The sequence below is a fragment of the Melozone crissalis genome, unplaced genomic scaffold (genome assembly GCF_028551555.1).
Source record: "Melozone crissalis strain CALT ecotype California unplaced genomic scaffold, PUWL_Pcris_2 ptg000036l_1, whole genome shotgun sequence".
NCBI lineage: Eukaryota > Metazoa > Chordata > Aves > Passeriformes > Passerellidae > Melozone > Melozone crissalis.
Genome location: NW_026535814.1, coordinates 21,680,006 through 21,698,102, shown reverse-complemented (window position 1 = coordinate 21,698,102; position 18,097 = coordinate 21,680,006). Strand labels below are relative to the sequence as shown.

Genomic DNA, 18,097 nt, shown 5'->3' with positions numbered 1-18,097 from the left:
GAGATCACTGTGGGGAAGGGCCAGCCAGAACATCCCTTTACTGCAAAGAGGAGAAGGATTTTTGTTTTCTGACATTCACTCTGCTGAAAAAAAATATGATGGTACTGGTACTGTTCAAATAATGTCCTCACTGCTGAGCTAAAACTGAAATCAACCTGTAACCACAGAAGGTTTGGGTTGGAAGGGACCTTACAGCCCATCCACTGCCATGGCAGGGACAGCTCCCACTGTCCCAGGCTGCTCCCAGCCCCATCCAGCCTGGCCTGGGGCACTGCCAGGGATCCAGGGGCAGCCACAGCTGCTCTGGGCACCCTGGGCCAGGGCCTGCCCACCCTGCCAGCCAGCAATTCCTAATTCCCAATGTGCCAAAATCTGTGCCTGCCCTCTGGCAGTGGGAGCCATTGCCTGGCTGCTGTCCCTGCCTGCCTTGTCCCCAGGGGCTGTGCAGCTCTCCTGGAGCCCCTGCAGGCCCTGGCAGGGGCTCTGAGGTGTCCCTGGAGCTTCTCTGGTGCAGCTGAGCAGCCCCAGCTGTGCCAGGCTGGCTCCAGAGCAGAGGGGCTCCAGCCCTGGCAGCAGCTCTGTGTCCCCCCTCTCCTGGTGTTTTATGGGGGGCATCTCTACAGGGCAGTTGTAGATCCAGAGTGACTTTGCCCCGTTCCTGAAGGCCCTCGGTGGTGGGAGCATGGGGAGCACAGCTTGGCCTTGGCCACACAGAGGAGCTGGGAAGGAGGAGGAAGGAGGGTGTTGAACCTGGCTGAAGGTCTCAGGGACTTGCAAAGAGGAACAAGACTGTCATAGCTGTTCTGGCAAGGAATGTCAAAGCTTTTGGTAGATTGCTCTGCACAATGCAGGAGGGGACAGCCAGGGGGGTTGGGCTGTGCTCCCAGGGACCAGGGACAGGAGCAGAGGAATGGCCTCAGGCTGGGCCATGGGAGGTTTAGGCTGGAAATTAGGGAAAACTTCTTCATGGAAAGGGTGGTCTTGCCCTGGCACAGCTGCCCAGAGCAGTAGTGGAATCTCCATCCTTTGAGCCATGAGGATGTGGCACTTGGGGACAGGAGTCAGTGGTGGCCCTGGCAGTGCTGGGGACAACTTCGACCTCAGTGTTCTTGGAGGGTCTTTCCAACCTAAATGGTTCTGTGATCAATAACAAGACTTCACTGATTTTTACAAAGCCCTTTATTTTTGATCTCAAGGCTCATAAAAACTGTTACTCAAAACCAAAATGTTTAAAATTCTACATATATACAATATGAGAAATAAATTATATTTTAAGTCATACAAAAACCACAATATACAAATAGGGCTTTGAAACTTCTCCAAGTATGGCATGGCAATAACTCACAGAACCAAAGGCTTCTGTTTTCGAAGTCTTTGCATAAAACCATGAAAAAAATATCCCCAAATGTGCTTGCTTTGGTTGGAGTGAAGCTCTACAAAAACTGAAGAGATTTGCAGGCCTCAGAAAGACTTGCTAAGACTTCAGAACTCAGTGCACCACCTGGCAACACCATTATGGAGATTGCCTTTCTGCATGCCAAAAGCTCAAGGGTTGTTATACCAATTTTCCTTCCAGAAAGTACAAAAAAAAAACCAAAAAAAAGGAAAAAGAAATAAAAGCCAAAAGCAAGCAACCAAAACAAAACCTATTTCACCAACTGACAAGGTCCACTCTGCTGTAGCAAACAGAACAGCTGCAGAGTCTGTCCAACCCAAAGCCAAGCCAAGATCACCTGGGACCAGGGAATCCAACTGGGGTGTTGTGACAATTGAGGGCAGGATGTTTGGCACTCAAAAATAAGGTCTTAACTACGCATTGGTGCTACGACAGCTTCTGAGCAGAGGTGAGCACGTTCTCAGAGGTTAAATGGAGTGGTGCAAGGCTCTCCTGAGGCAGCACGGTGCATTGCCTTCCTCCATCCCTGCGGTCAGAACAAGGGCAGCTTCTCTTTGCCCCTTAAAAAGGGATCCCCACGTGGGACTGGGCAGCCCCACTGCAGACACTGACCAGACATTGAGGAGCAGCTGCCACCACCACCACCTGCACCACGTCCTGCCCCCGGCACAGGGAGGACAGAGCTCTGCCTCCTTTTCAGGCCATATGTCAGGAAAGTAGACATTTCAGTATCAGAACGGATTATTTTTAAGGCAAGCAAAGGACAATTTGAAGTTAAGTGGCATTGTGCTTATCCCCAGCCCTTCCCTGGACAGCCCCACACACCTGACCTGTGCTGGTCTCACCTTCCTGGAGCCCAGAGTGCTACAGGACCATGGTAACCCTACCCTAGGTGCTAATTTGTTCTTGGCAGCTCTGTCACCCACAGTCTGATGGGCAGTTAGCATGGTTATTTGTCTTCTCAACTCCACTGGCAGGCAGACCAGAAGATCATTGCTGAGGTCTCAGTCTGTGAAGATCTCATCCATAGTCCTGGTTAATGGGAGCAGGGAAGGGAAAATGCAGTGTGTAACAGGTCAGGGTAAGGTTAAATGCGCAAACCAGGCTCCTCGGGAAAGGGAAAAATGGAGTTGTAGTTATTTTAGGTCTAGGACCATGGTTCATCAATTGCTCCTCAGTTTCTTGCATCCAATCCAAGATGTTTTGTCCTGAAGAGCTAGTTTCTTTAAGTGCTACCAAGCCAGGTTTCTCCCAGAGCATCTTGCCACCTGCGTGGTCTTCATGCATCTAGGTTGCTTGGTTGTGTGTCTTTAGGGAAGCCTTCAGAGCAGATTTGAGACAGACCTGGGGAAAACAGACAGCAAAAAAGACACCTACTTAAATGCAGAAATTAAGAGGAGTAATAAAGGATTTCTAAGAACTCATGCAACGCCAAGAACAGGTTTGGACGGCACAGGCTGGTGTTTTATTCTGCCAAAGCTGCACTTTGCCCAGTAGCTACTCAGTGAGAGCCTGCAGCAGACATTATGCAGGCTGCAAGCAGAAATTACAGGGCTTGAGCTAGACCCTGCCTGTGCAGCTCCATTTGGGATGGACAGATGTTTGCAGGCTCAGTCTCTAAGGGGGGAACTATAATATTGCACTGACTTGGCAGAAACAGAGAGCTGAACAGCAAGTAATCACTCATGATTTCTGGAAGGAAGGATCATTTCCTAGAAAAAATGGTGTGCTGGAGCTGAGCTCAGCTCCTCTGCCTCGTGCACAAGCTGTACTGCACGAGAAAGGAGGAAGGGCACATCTGCCAGCAATTCAGTTTTATGGGGGTTACCAAGTAGCATATCAAAACAACCTTTTATTGTACCTGCAGGAATGTTTACTCGATCTTTCGAGACTTGTGGCAGAGCAACAAGTTCTTGCACAGGGGTTTCATTCACAGAATTGTTTGCTACCGTGCGTAGCACAGCTTGCTGGTTTCTGCCAAACCTGGAATGGGACCAGCTCGCATTTCTGAGCTGAGTTCTGTGCCCAGGAAGGCTGTGCTAAGCTCGACTTCCACGCGGCTCTGCTAGCCCTAACAAGCATTTTGTCCTCTGGATTAGAAGCAACAAAGCTCCAAGTCTACAAAATGAAATTTAAGAGAGAGCAAAAGGCTGGGCTAAATCCAAAGGAAAGTATCATTTAGTCAAATGAACAGGAATTCATTCAAAACATGACCAGAGGCATCTGAGGCAATCAGGTTGTCACTGCTGGGATCAGACTTTCTGGAAGTCATGCTCTGAGGACTGTTCTGTGTGTCTGGGAAGTGCCCCAGAGGTTAAACAAGCCTGAGCTGCTTTGGCAGTGGCACTCTCCTGAAGCAGAGGAGATCAGCAGGCCTGGAGATGAAGCTGCAGGACTCAGGGCTGTAACACCACGGCAACTCCTCACCTGAGTCTTCCTCATGCAGTTGAGCTCAAAGTTTAACCAAGTGATTTCTTGGCAGCTCGAGGTCCTCCACCCGAGCTTGAGGAAATGCCCTGCACTTCTTCCAGCTTCCTCCTGTTTTACAGGGCACTTTATAAATGACTCTTAGTTACCTTTCCACTGTTGCACAGATCTGGGGCTTGGGTGGCACCTGACTTTAGCACCTACCACAATTAGCAGCAAGGAATGTGATACACCTGTTTGGCTGTAAAGATGTAAAGGTACAAGATGACAATCCAAGGTCAGAAGGGAGAATAATACCACCTACTTAGCAATAGTAGGTGATATTAAAAAATTTAATCTGATAGCTGTGAATCTTAGGCTAGGATTTCTTATCTTTTTTGAAAGAAAAAGAGGTATCAGGAGCTAAAAACACAATGAGAAGGTTCCACTCATCCCAGCCAAGCCACATGCACTATACAGAATTTCTCTTGACTGATTTCCATACCTTTTCTGCCATTCCTCTGTGCACTTCACAAACCAGAGCTCTTTGCCAGGAGATATACTGGTGAGCTGGGAGTCCTCCACACAGAAAGCAAACCTAGGAGGACACAGAAGTCAAGGCACTTGCTATCTTATGATTAACAATTAGCAGGTAATACGGACTGCAGCTTATTCTAGGACAAGTTGTTTGATTAGCCATCCATCCCACAGAACATCTTGATACACCATCAGCCCCTTGAGTTGCTGTTTCATTTCCTACTTCAATACTTTAACTGGGGATCTTTGCTTCTACTACCCCTACGTTTCATAGAAGCCAGGAATGCAGAATACCTTATAGATGACAGGTGATGCTTATTTAAAGCACTGAGAAATGTGGGAAATGATCAATGTCAACTGCTGCTCTTTGACAGATCTGGATTACCTTCAGAACAACATTAACAGAAGGTGTGGGAGTGCCGTGCTACATGCTTGGGAGCTTTGACAATTTTTGGATGCTCAGGTAACTTTCCATTTGCAGACATTCATAGAATCAGAGAATGGTTTGGGTGGGATGGGACATTAAAAATCATCCCTGCCATGGTAGAGAACCTTCCACTAGAATTCTATGGTCAGTTCTATGATCCAGGGGTATGGGTTGGGTTTGGAAAGGCCCTTAAAAACATCACCTAGTTCCAATCCCCCTGCCAGATCCCAAAAGGAGCAGTGCAGTGCTTGAGGGGTTGGTGCCACCATGTTACTGGCTGCAGTTTTAGGCCCTGCTGGTTGTACCAAATCAGCACATTGAGCCCGTAAATAACAGCCATGACCATCCATCTTTCAGTACTTTTGCTGCTCAGTACTTTAACATCTCAGGTACAATCCAAACCACCTTGAAGCATGTTAATTTAGTCCCAGTGGACCCCACAGTATCAAAGTAAAGCTCCAAATCTGCTCTGTGGTGACCAGTTTTGCTTAAAGCCTGTTTGCAGCCTCATGCTGGACAGTAACCTGTTCTCCTAAACCACAAGGGAGCAATAGCTGGTGACACCAAAAAGGAAGGCAGCCAGGATACCAACTACATTCAAAACATTGGGTTTTTTTCCTTGGCTCTGGGTTGAAGTTTCAGGTCAGTTCACATGCAGCCTAGCACAATTATTACCTCTGTTGTGTTTCCCCAGATTTCACACGTATTCGTCTGATGTGGAGCTCCTGGGAGGAATTCACAGGCCTGTACCAGTAGCTCCTGAGCTCTTTCCAGAGATCATACCACGACTGAGACGTCCCCTCCCAGGTGAGCTTTATTTTCAGAAGTTCACCCATGTCCTCCTCAGTATAGACCAGGAAGGTGTTGGTAGCGTTTAAGCCAATTAGATCAAGCCTGGAAGAGAGGCAGAGACTTGGCATTTTTTCCTTATGGAAGCATGCCAGGTGCTCCTTTGTTCCATGCCAGGAGTTTAACAGAGCCCCTGCAGCTTATCAAGTGCTGCACGTTCAACTGTCACCAGTTAATTACTGATTGCACTGACAGGAGCTCAGATAGCTGGCTCCACACAACACAGTGTGTGCTTAGCTTGGCCATCCTTCCGTAGCTTAAAGGTGGGGTTTGTGCCTGCTCTTTCCTTTGGGAGAGGCTAAGGGAGGTCAGCAGTGCCTCCACAGACATTTCAGACTGTGTCCAAATGGTGGGGGGCAAAAACAAACCAACCAACCAAAAAAAACCCACACACAAAAAAGCAACGAGCCTTGAAGGCTCACATGGGAGTGGGCACATTAAAGTGTTCTCAATTCGTCCAGTAATAAATTATAATTAAGCTACTGAATGAAAAGCTTTTTGGAAAGGTGATGAAGTGAGGCTGCTAGGCTGGCATGCAACACCAGTGTTAGCAGAAGAAAAAGATTTCTGCCATCCTGTGTAGTCCCTGTGGCCTTCGTACTTAGGTAAAAACACAAAGGGCAGATTACTCACATTTCTAAAGAGAGGGGCTCAGAGTCTCCATTGGTGCCGTGGAGGGTGACAGAGAAGGTGGGATCAACCTCTCCCAAGTCCTTGTAGCTGAAGACATGCATTTTCATCTGGTAGTGGTAGACTGGAGAGAGAGGGGAGAGCAGAGATGGAACCAGCTGTGCTGAAAGAAACATTGCTCACCACTGCTCTGTGTGAAGCAAAGACCAGACCCTTCCTTTAGTGAGACAGCTCTGATCACTTTTTCCTGCCCTTACTGATTACAAATTTGAGTTTTTTACACAACAGCAGCAGCAGGCCCACCCTGGGGACAGCTCCCCAGACTTTACATTGCTCTGAGGCTGAGTTCTGCAAGCACAGCAGGTGAACTGCAGCCCTGCTCAAAAGGCAGAGTGGTGTTGTGGGTGGATTCCACAGGGAGGAAGGAGCACGGTGATGGCACAGCACAGTGATGATGGCACAGCACAGCAGTGAGTGCAGCCTGGTGCAGGCAGAACAGCAACTGCAGCTGCAGGGCTTTGGGGAGATGCTGCTCCTCCGCCTCTGCCTCCTTCCCCACACCACTCGGGGAGGCTGCTCCCACGGGAGGCTGTGCTCCTGCTGGGAGGGGAGGCGTACCTTTGAAGGGCATGTCTGCCCTGGTTTTCAGGTACATCTTGCTGTTCCTCTTGTGCCGGATGCGGCGGGCGTTGTAGCCGATGCCGTTGCAGCGGTTCTTGCGGCAGCTCAGGCAGATGCCCTTCTTGAAGCGACTGGAGTCGGTGCACTGGAACGCGAAGCTCTGCTTGTCCTGGTTCACCAGGGAGTCCACAAAGAGGTGCACAGACCGCTCATGCTCACATTTGACGACTTCACCAATTGCTGGAGAGGCAGAGTTGCAAGGGATACACTTGGTTTTAGCAGCTGTCACCCCAGCAGCCCATCAGATAAAGCGAGCTATGCCTTTCTGCAGCCCAGCACAAGCTGAGGAGGGACAAACTAGAACAGTTTTCCACCAGCAGCAATTCAGGAGGTTAGTGGGAGATGCTCTCTTAGTCCCTCCCATGAAGAGCTTTTAGCCCCAGCATAAGACCACAGATTATGATCAGGTGTTGGAGTGAGAATGTGCTTCATTGTTAAAAGCATTTATAGTTTCTAGCAACTATCTCCAGAAGTACAGACAGTTTAGAAGGAAAAAATGGTTTTCTTTCCATCAACCCAAGTCTATTTGTGAGAAGTCTACACTGACCAGAGGCAAAAGATTAAAGAGAACTTACTGCCATAGGCAATGGCTCCCAAGACATCACTTAGGCCACAGCCAGGCTGGAAGTCTCCCCCATTGGGGTAGATGTCAAGGTGGCCCACAGGCATCTGGATCCCAATGCTAACACCCAGTGTTTCCCTGGTGTAGGTGTGAAGGACATCCACAAAGTTGGCATCATCGGGGGAGAGGCGCCTGCTAGGGTCCACTCCTTCAAACATGGGGCCAGCGGGATCCAAGCCTGGAGTCAGAGACAGAACACAAGGGGCCAGGTAAGAAATTGGGCTATTTCATACAGAATATAGCCAGAAGCCTGCTGCTGGCAGGTCTCCTCCCCACCTGACACACAGACAGTCCCAGCCCCATTGCTGGTACTGTCCCTCAAGATTTCTTCCCCGTGGGCTCACTGAGGGGACAAATGAAGATGCCCCTCTCCACTTTTGGGGCAGCACAACCCAGTAGCAGCACCATGATCAGATTGTCTGTTGGAAGCAGAGAGCCTTCACCAGGTGATGGTGAAGAGATGATTCAAGAGGCAGCTCCAAACACCAGAAGAGGTTTAACACCCCAGGAACAGCTGGCAGCAAAGCTGCCTCAGTGACATTTAGTCTGTTTTCAGACTGCACGTTTGGAGGGACTAACACAATTGAAGCAGCAGCCAAGAAATACCTGCACTGAGATCCCATGATGGGTTTGGGATGCTCTGTTAACTCCTGAGCCTCACTCCCAACCAGAAGTTGTACTCTAGAACATTTCTACAACTTGACTGTTAGGTGGTTTTTTTTCCCCTGATTAATTAAATACAGACATTTATTGCCAGGCTATCTGGAATTATCACTGCCCGTATCACATGTAAATCCTTAATGCAACTCCTTGTACTATGCCCTAAGTCCTCACACGTTGAAATCAGCTTTCCTCTGGAGCTGGAAGCAAACTCTTCAGATATTTCCAGAATGAGAGTTTGGAGTTGATTTTTTTTTAAATCAGACATCCTGTGGGACAAACAGCACCCAATAGTTCTCACCTCCATTAGTTTATGAGCTGTAATTACAAAAACACTATCACTGAGAGGAATAGAATTTGGATAGTAAGAGCTTGAGCTGGACTTGTTTTGAACCTACATTTAAATTCAAACAAACCCAGGACCAGTTTGTCCTGGGTAAGGCTTTTACATTGAAGCCTTGCTGTAATTGATGTGAGGAGATCTGTGCTTTCCACTGCTGCCACAAGCAGAAAACTTGTCATTTCTGGAAGAATAACACCAAAACAACATTGTAGCAACACAGGAAACGAGCCTCTTCGGGGAAACTCACTGCCAGGAAGAGCAAGGGAGAGACTGCTTGAAAAAGTGCTTAAAAAGCCACTTGCCTGTAATTCTGCCTATAGTGCCATGGACGTGGTTACCAGCAAAGCCAGCCACGTGGGCACCCAGGCTGTACCCAATGAGGTGGACATTCTCAAGCTTGAAGAGGGGGTTCTCCTGCAAGGAAAAGAAAATATGAGAGTTTGATCCCCTCTCTTCCATGGCATCTGGTGCTCTTTTTGCCTGCAGGAATATAAAGTCCAGTTCCAAGACGGGATTGGTGGGAGGGGGCAGATAAGCACACTTTGTTTTGTATTTCATCAAGACAAGCGGGAGCGGTTTGGATGGCACCTGTGCTTTACCCCTGTTCCAGCCCCAGTTATGATATTCTTTATCACCAAGAATAAAACTTTCCCCTGGGAGCTGCCAGCAGACTCAGGTGCCAAGTGCAGCACCATGGACCTCTCCTCCTTCCCCTTCTCCTGCCAGGCCCGAGCCCGCATCGCTCCGGCAGCGCTCCCAAACCCGAGCTGCCCTTCAGCCCCACTGACCCGAGCGAGCCTCGCCCGCGGCAGCGCCTCCAGGGAGGCAGGGCAGCAGCACTGCAGCCGTGAGCCATCACCTGGCCAAGCCCTGGGCTGGGTGTTGCAGCACAGCCTGCCCTGCTGGTGAGCCTCGGCAGCCTTGTGCAACAGTCCCTCAGTGTAAGAGCATTACAACAGAGGCTGCTCTTAGCTTGCACTACCTGTAACCAGTCCAGAAACCTCGCTATGGTTTTTCCAACAATCTGAGTGTTGTTCACGGCATCGGTGTAGAGCTGGTGGGCAAGGGAGAGCCAGTCCACCACGACCACGTTGGCATCCTTCTCCCTCTCCTGCAGAGCGGACACCAAGCTGTCAAGCCAGGTTTCGAACATGCCACTCATCTGGAAAGAGATTCAGGTGTCAGTTTCCAGCTTGCGGGACCAAGATGACACATCCACAGTCAAGTTATTTGCATGTCATTTACATTTGCTGCTCCAGCTGCATGCTGCTCCTCTGCAAGCCCCACTACCTCTCAGCAATGCAGTAAGAGCATGCATGCAACAGAGTAAGAAAAACAGGTTTTGAGAGACTCTGGCTGTAATTACCCACTTGCCTTCTAGGGCAGGAGGGAGAGGCATTCGTTACGTGCCACCTTATCTCCCTTTTTCTCAAGAAATTCTGATGGATTGCAAAATTATTCACCAGACCTGGCAGTGCAGTTCGCATTGGCACTGGCAGAGCTGATAAGCCCCCTGAGTGCCACACACTCAGCCTTACCAAATGCAGAATTAAAAACCTTGATAAAGTCTGTGTGCCCTCTTGTTTCTTTATCAAGGAGTGCACATAGCAGACTGGGCACTCAGCTACGATTACAGAAGGGCTATACACGTGCCTGTCAAGTCAAGTGTCACATTCGTAGTGGTCTCTCAGTTGGATTTTAGTGCTATGTTCACATTATACAGCTAGGAAGTGATCTTGAGCAGTTATGAATGAGTTGGGTGATTTCAGAGTTTCTAAGCCTGACCCCGAACACTTTGCTCCAGAGATCTCAATAGAAGTGCATCTTTTAAGAGACCATTGTGCTCAGAACATGAAAACTTTTCCCAAATTCCTATACTCACAGAATTCTAAAATGGTTTGGGTAGGAAAGGACCTTAAAGATTATCCAGTTTGAACTCCCCTGCCATCAACAGAGACATCTTCCACTAGACCAAGTGGTTCAAAGTGCCATCCAGCCCGGCCTTGAACACCTTCAGAGATTGAACACCTTCAGTCACAGAAATTCCTGAAAATCAATATTCTGGAGGCACAGCCCATTTGCAGGGCAGTTTGCTCTCTCTGAGTGGGCAGACTAAGCATTGCCCGGGATTCCTCACACTTACCGTCCAGCCGTGAATGATGAAGAAGGTTTTAGCTGTCACGTTGAACTTGCAGTCCTCCAAGCACTGCTGCTGGCCGATGGCGAGCGCGCAGCCATCCTCACCGGCGTCCGGCGAGGAGCGGAGACCGAACTTCACCCGCGCCTTCTGCGCCGGCACACGCTCCGCGCTGCCGTCTGCGAGCCCGCGGGAGAGAAGGGTCAGCAGAGCGCCTCGGAGCCCGCCTGCCCCGCCGGGGGACGCGCCCGCCCCGCGGCTGCCCCGCTCCCGCGTGGGACCGCGCTCACCCACCTCCCTCCGCGGGCAGCGCCGCCTCCGCCGCCGCGATGCAGCAGGACACGGCGCTGCACAGCAGCAGGAAGAGCCTCCTCATGGCTCGGCAGCACGGACGGACGGACGGACGGACGGGCGGACGGGCGGACGGGCGGACAGACGGACAGACGGAGGCTGGAGCGGGGAAGGGATGAATGGACGGACACACGCTCGCGCGGACGCGCGGCGGCGCCGCTTTTACAGCGGCACCGTGGGGGCGGGGCCATGCCGCCGCTCCTATTGGTCACGCCTTCCGTGACGTCACGATAGTATGAATGGGAGGCCACGCCCCGCGTGGGAGGGTCCCCGGGGGTCCCCAGGACTGGCGCCCCGAGGGACACAGGGGACACTGGGGGGGAGCCATAGGGAGTCCCCAGCGGTGACACCCCAAGGGACACAGGGGACATTGGGGGGGGAGCCATAGGGAGTCCCCAGGGCTGACACCCCAAGGGACACAGGGGACACGCAGCCCCGCGTGGGGAACTGGGGGTGTTTGGGAAGGGGGCTCACTTTGCTGACCCCTCATGCTGCACTCCCACGTGCCAGTGGGGTCTCTGCTTTTCAGCTCCACCCATGGGAACCCCCAGAACTTCCCCCGTTGGGCCCTCTGGACCTAAAGGGCATGAGATGTTACCAGAAGGGCATTGCCCAACTTGCAGCCCATTACCTTCTGCAGTAACTTATTGATATAATGAGTAATTTTGAACTTAAAAATTTACCATTTATTTCTACTTTTTTATTACTTGTTTATTTACCAATTGCTGATGTGTGACAAGTTATTTCACTTTATACTGCTGCTGTCCCACTACACTGTAAGAAGAGATCATGCTCTGAGGACACATGATTTTCCTGCTCTCTTCTTCATCCCCTTCCTCAGCCCCGTGGCTCCTCTTTCTCTCGAAACTCACAAGCAAGGACAAAGCACCAGGGCAAAGGAAAAAGGTGCAGGCCAACGATGAGCAAAGATGAGGAGTGTGGTGTCCCACCCCTAAGGTGAAGGGAGCACCCAGGATTTGTAGATGCACATGGACAAAACAAAAGACAAACATCAGAGATCTGCAAAACCTTTAAAGGTTGTATTAGAAAATGGCATGCCTAGCATGGAAATTGGTGTGTGTTTTCCTGGTTTTGTGGTATAAACATGAGGGAGGGAGGGAGGGAGGGAGGGAGGGAGGGAGGAAGGAAGGAAGGAAGGAAGGAAGGAAGGAAGGAAGGAAGGAAGGAAGGAAGGAAGGAAAGGAAGGAAGGAAGGAAGGAAGGAAGGAAGGAAGGAAGGAAGGAAGGAAGGAAGGAAGGAAGGAAGGAAGGAAGGAAGGAAGGAAGGAAGGAAGGAAGGAAGGAAGGAAGGAAGGAAGGAAGGAAGGAAGGAAGGAAGGAAACGGGATATCATGCAAAATCATGCACAGAAATTTCTTTAGCCCTTACCAATAGACACAAATGGACAGAATTAATCAATTCATCTGACTTTCTGGCAGTGCTTTCTCAGGGCACTGAGTTTGTACCCCACATCTCTGTGAGGCTTCCTCAGCTCAGACACCTCCTGACTCCATGTGGATTGGCAGATTGTCATTGTAGGTCACTTCCAACTGAAATACTCCTATTCTATTCTATTCTATTCTATTCTATTCTATTCTATTCTATTCTATTTCCTCATAGCTCTCATATGTGACAGGTTGTGAATGGGGACTGCTGCTCCTCTCCTCTTTGGGGATCACCCCTAGAACCTCTTCATTTCTCACTTTGCAGGATGAATACATGTTCTGAGATCTCCACAGGCTGGAGATGATGCTCATGGTCCTCAGGGAGCGTGGGATTGAGCAAAATGTCCTGAGGATGTAGCTCTCCTCTGCAGCTGTGTGGTCCCTCTCGAGGAGCAGCATCCTGCCAGCACTGACCTAAAACAGAGAGGACCTAAATTTCTCAGCTGCTGTCCACTACTGGACTTACTCCTGCAGGAAATGATTCAGCCAAGCCTCATCACCAAACACCTCATCATTTAAAAAATTTCTGGTGCCAACAAACCCCTTCCAGACTGCTGACCACCATGACATTATCGTGGTTTAACCACGAGATCTTCTCATTCTCCTTCTATTGTAAAGCTCCTGCTTTTGTCTGTGCAACTCCAGGCTCTGGGAGGGGAGTCCTGCTCTTTGCCTCTGGCTTCCAAGAATGACAGTAGCAGTGAGAATAGCTTAGCAACAGCAAGGAAAAAAGTGCATCAAAATAATTCCTGGCTGCTTCGGCTGAAGGGTGATGATCATCTGGGGAGATGCTCGGGGTCTGTTGTGATGGGCATTGCATCAACTCACGGAGTGTGGCTCGGCACTGACCTCTCTGTAACCCTCGTGGCCTGGGGGGAAGGAGGCTCCCACCCAGAGCTGCTTGGAAAATAGCAGTTCCTTAAGCCAAATAATTCTAAGGGAAAATTCCTAGTTTTGATTAGTTTTTCACTGGAAAAGACCTCACGGCTCCCAGATGGAATTTCTGGATGTTGTAGTAAGTAATAAATAATAAACCAGGGTGAAAGGATAGTAATCCACTTTAAAAGATGGAAGGACGCTCAAGAGTTCCTCAAAAAAGGAAGCTCCAGAGTTACAGCACTTGTAGGGATGTTGGAGGCTTTACCTCAGCAGCTGGTGTGAGGGGGCAATGCCTGTGGCAATAGTGGCTGTTCTTGGAGGTGCCTTTCTGGCTCTCTTCCTCTCTCCCTGGCTCCATTCCTACGTGATTTCCTAAAGGTCTCAGTTCAGTCCAAAAGCAGAAGAGGAATGTTTTTGAAATCATGAGTGTTTTCATAGGAAATAGAAAAATGTTTCCCCTCAGCTGTAGTCACAAGCTCTTTGCAGGTGGGTGCTGGGTGGCTGAGTCTGGTTTCTCCTGCAGCACCAGACATGGTGATTCAGAGCACAGTCATGAAATGTGGAGGTAGAAGGTACATGAGAGGAACCAAGCTTCTTTTAGAAGCAAAAAGCTAAAATCAGTATGGGATGTAAATTAGGATGCCCAAATATTTAAAAGTCTGAAGTCTGCTGGTGTTCTCAGGGAAGGACTAGGCAGGTTTATACAGCAGCAGCATTTAATTTGAGAGGTTTCCACACCTGTGCATCCATCAAGGAGGCACTTTCGATGCTGTTTCTATACAAGAAGAACATCACAAATGTGGGTTATGGTCAGTGTCTTCTGCAGGAATTCAGCATCCCTGACAGAAAGGACTTCGAAGAGACTGAAGTCAGAAGACTTCTGCAAAATAATTGTCATTAATGCCTCTCTTCCCTGTCTTCAAAATTAGCACGTAGACACCTGCTTTCCTTGCAGAAATGACAACACCATTAAAGATCTGAGCATTAAAGGAAAAGGGGAAACCCTTCATCATCACACTACCTCTTTAAAAACCTGTAGAGGTAGAGTAATTCTGGTGTGAGTGGTGCTGGAGATAACAAGGAAAACTCACAGCAGCCTTTTGCATTAGCAGCGTTGCCAACATTGCATCCCTCATCCTCCCATGGATGGCCTGCAGAGGAAATGCCGCAAAGAGAAAGGCCCAGGACAGAGTACCACTGCTGATATGAGTGCCTGCAGAGGGATTTGTACAGTATTCCCAGGGCTAAGGTTGCATCCTGTTGTGTTCGCATTGCTGGGAAGGCACAAGTGGAACACTTGGCCACTCCTGTCAGGGAAAAATTGTGACTCCTGGGCTTGTGAAGTGGTTAGTGAAAACAATGGCATGCCAACCAGAGTTAAAGATGCTCCTATTAAAAATTTTTCATCTGAACAAGCTAAAGAGAGATGTCATGGCTTTAGGTCAGATATTCAATGTCAGGGAATGCATTTAGAAACCTGAGAGTGTTTCACCCACTCTCCATTCTTCCTGCCTGGTTCTTCCTTTCTCCAGTGAAAGAGCGAGTAGGATTTGCAGGATAAGAGGAGGAGAGAGAAAGGGATCTGTCTGGTTTTTTTGTTGGTTTTTTTTTTTTTTTTTAGTTATAAAACAGTTATTACTTTCAATTACAAAACACAGGCAGTATAATCCAGTGGAATTGATGCTAGTTTCCCACACGGCTCCTCCTGCCTAGTTTGCTTCTGAGATGACAAAGGAGGACAGGTAGCAAACAAACTGAGAGAGGAAAGGGCTGCTCGGATGGCAGCAGCCTGAGGTGGGGCTGCTGAGCTGGGGCAAAGGCCTGGGAAGGATGGGGGTGCAGAGCTGACTGCACCCCAAGATGTCTGGTATTCTGGAGAGGCAGCTCTCCAGTGAAATATTATCCCAGGTTAATCCTTGTATCACCCTGTGCCTGCTCAGCCCTGGAACTCTTGGTTTGTCATCATCCCATCACACCACAATTATTTTATGCTTAGTGCTTGCTGCAGTGGGGGAGACATATTATTTCTGCAGCACAGTTTCTGCTCTGGTTGGTTTTGCTCTGAGAGTGTCAAACTGGGGTGAAAACAGGCCATGGTATCTTTGTTTCACAGCCACTCCTCACCCCACAAAGTTTCACCTTCCCTCCTCAGCCTTTCAAACACATCCCCTCTGTGAACACACTGTATAGGACCAATACTTCATACCCCCGTGTAGGTTGGTTTGCTTACAGAAGAGGCTAATCTCCAGCAGGTTATGAAATCAGCTCACATGCTTCAGTGGCCTTACCCACTATTGATATCCCGGTTCGATCCCCGTTGAGCTCTCTTTGTTGGAGGTAACCCCTTCTCCTACTCCTTCTAAGCTGATTTCTTAAGCCACCTCATTCAAGTCTCACATCCCCATGGTATTTAGATGTAGTAAAAATGACTGGGGGGAAAATAAATGGCAGCCAGCGAGCCCACTAAACTGTCTGACTATTAATGGTCCTGTTAGTTGCAAATTTACTTTACCACAAAGCCCCCAGCATGTAATCCTTAGATGAATGCCTTTGATTGTGAAGGAATATTTACAGCTGACCCTGCCAGCAGTCTGCAAACCTGCAATGGGCCTCCTGTCCCACATTAAATCCGCTGGCATCTGTTCCTGGGTTCTTATCAAACACATGCTCTGTTGGTGCAGTGTTTGGGCTGCAGTGCTCGCGGATATGGTGGGCCTTGAAGAATAAATCCCCGCATTCCTGAGAAATGCTAATTCTTGTGAACGTTGTCACACAGGGTTACAGTTTGTACCTGTCTCCAAGCATCGCCATCCACTGGGAGGTTTCCAGGAGGCTTTGATCCCTGCTGGCTGCCCCCTCCCCATGGGGGACCATGGACCACCCTTCACCACAGACAAAATTCTTCTTCCTTCTTCAAGCTTCTGCTGTTTTCCCGCATGTATATATGAGCAACAGAAATTATTTTTATGATGGTATTTATCTCTTTTCACCCCTGCCCATGTCTTGCATGAGTCCCTGGGTTGCTGTGAGTGATCCTGCCCTCCTTTATCCCCAGCAGGGCTGTGCAGGAGCTCAGGCTGGAGGCCAGAGAGAGCTCTGTGTGTCCTGACGCCTGTTTGCTGTGCCCAAGCAGACAAGTGGAATTCAGCTTGTCATTCCCAGCATGTCTCGTGGTCCGTGAGACGGATCCGGGCTGCTAGGTTGCTTTGTGTCAGACAGAAGGCCTGGTGGTGTGTGGTGGGCCTGCTCCATCCCCTCTGCAGACAAGGATGCCTTTAGGTCTGTGCTGAGGAATGACGTGCATTTCTCTCTCCTTACGCTTTTAAGCAAAATTTACCATTTTCCATCCAAGCTGGATGAATGCAGAGCATGTCTGGGCTTGAACATGGACTTGCAGCCAAGTCCATTGGCAGTGCAGAGGTGTTGTGGGTGGCCAGAGGGATATTCTTCTGCTCCTTTCTGAGGTTCTGTTTTGGTGGGACTGGAGAAACATCTCAGAAGTTTGTGTTTACTTGATCCTTCAGCTGGCAGATAGTGAGGCCCCAACAGAGCTTCTGCTTTAAGTCTCCTGCATCCAGCAAAGAAAAGAATGCTAAAATAAGAGGAGCCTGGGACTGATAGAAAGTCCAGAGAGGAGTTGGTAGGGCAGCTGCTTGATTTAGGGATTGCTTTAGAGTGCATATCCTTATGCAAAAGCCTTTTCTTCAAATCTGCAGGAACATTTGGCCCAAGTGTGGAGTGGATGTGGTAGCACACCAGTGAGGTGTACCCAACACTCAGCTGGGCTGCAGCACCAGCGGAGACTCTGAGAACTGGCAGAGCAGGCAGTGGCCCTCCTGCCCACTGAGATGGGTCTGTTGGACTGGACAGAGTTATGGCTTTGGGATTAGTTCTGTAATTAGCAGGTAAAAAATCTTGGAATTTGGCATTTTGGCAGAATAATGAGTAAGCTGACACCTCTTTCTTTTCTGAAAACTCTCCAGACTAATGCCCAAACCAGTTGTCTGGAGGCAGGTTGGAAAGGGCTTGGAGCAACCTCATCTAGTAGAAGGTGTCTCTGCACATGACAGGGGTTTTGGAAAAAGGTGGATCTTTAACTTACACTCAAACCCATTCTATTATTCTATTATTAATTTGCAGCACTCCTAAATCCACTTTAAATCTATCTCAGGCTTTCAAAACTGATTTGTAAATCTGGATGGACATCAAACCCATTAAACTCTGAGCATGCCACTCCACTTCCAGTGGCCACTGGAAAGTAAACAAGTTTTTTATTAAAACCAATTAATTCTTTACTCACTTTAGCAAAGCCCTGTAAAAACATATATTAGTTCTCACCATTATTGTTAATTTGTACCCAGGCTTTATGGCTGCAAATATCGGATAATTGTTTCTTCCTGGGCGGTTGTTGTGTAAGTTACAGAAATTCTTCATCTATTTCTGGTCCTGATTGCTGATTCAGCTGGTGTTTAGGAGACCCTGTGGCAGCATTTCACTGTGATTCACACACTGAAGAGGAATCGTATTTTAAACCACAAACACAGACTTTACGCAGTAGCCTTTGTGTGAAGAAAAAGGGTGACAAACAGCTTGAGGACAGGAATAAGCTGAACAAGATGTGGCTGTGTATCACCGAGGTCAGTGTCATTTGCTCTCCAGCACTCTGTTCTTCCTTTACCCTACCCTTTAAACTATTTGTCTTCTGCAACCCGTGCAGAGTGTAGAGATGGGATC

The 18,097-nt window shown here is 48.9% G+C and overlaps 1 protein-coding gene across 1 annotated transcript; it reads right to left on the bottom strand.

The window, feature by feature from the left end:
- Window positions 1–1,181: 1,181 nt before the first annotated feature.
- Window positions 1,182–11,109, bottom strand: LIPG (lipase G, endothelial type). Its single transcript, XM_054283516.1, has 10 exons — window positions 10,983–11,109; window positions 10,695–10,867; window positions 9,534–9,713; window positions 8,854–8,965; window positions 7,502–7,726; window positions 6,864–7,106; window positions 6,249–6,369; window positions 5,442–5,660; window positions 4,308–4,400; window positions 1,182–2,740 (listed from the first exon to the last, which is right to left on the bottom strand). Exons 1-10 carry the CDS (start codon window positions 11,062–11,064, stop codon window positions 2,719–2,721), a joined length of 1,470 nt encoding a protein of 489 aa, XP_054139491.1. The 5' UTR covers window positions 11,065–11,109; the 3' UTR covers window positions 1,182–2,718.
- Window positions 11,110–18,097: the final 6,988 nt, after the last annotated feature.

Excerpts from the sequence above, each read along its gene's own strand:
- LIPG (XM_054283516.1), bottom strand. The coding sequence starts at position 11,064 with ATGAGGAGGCTCTTCCTGCTGCTGTGCAGCGCCGTGTCCTGCTGCATC. Across the intron at positions 8,966-9,533 it reads GGTTTCTGGACTGGTTACAG|GAGAACCCCCTCTTCAAGCT; the intron begins GTAGTGCAAGCT and ends TTTTCCTTGCAG. Across the intron at positions 5,661-6,248 it reads GAGCCCCTCTCTTTAGAAAT|GCTTGATCTAATTGGCTTAA; the intron begins GTGAGTAATCTG and ends CCTCTCTTCCAG.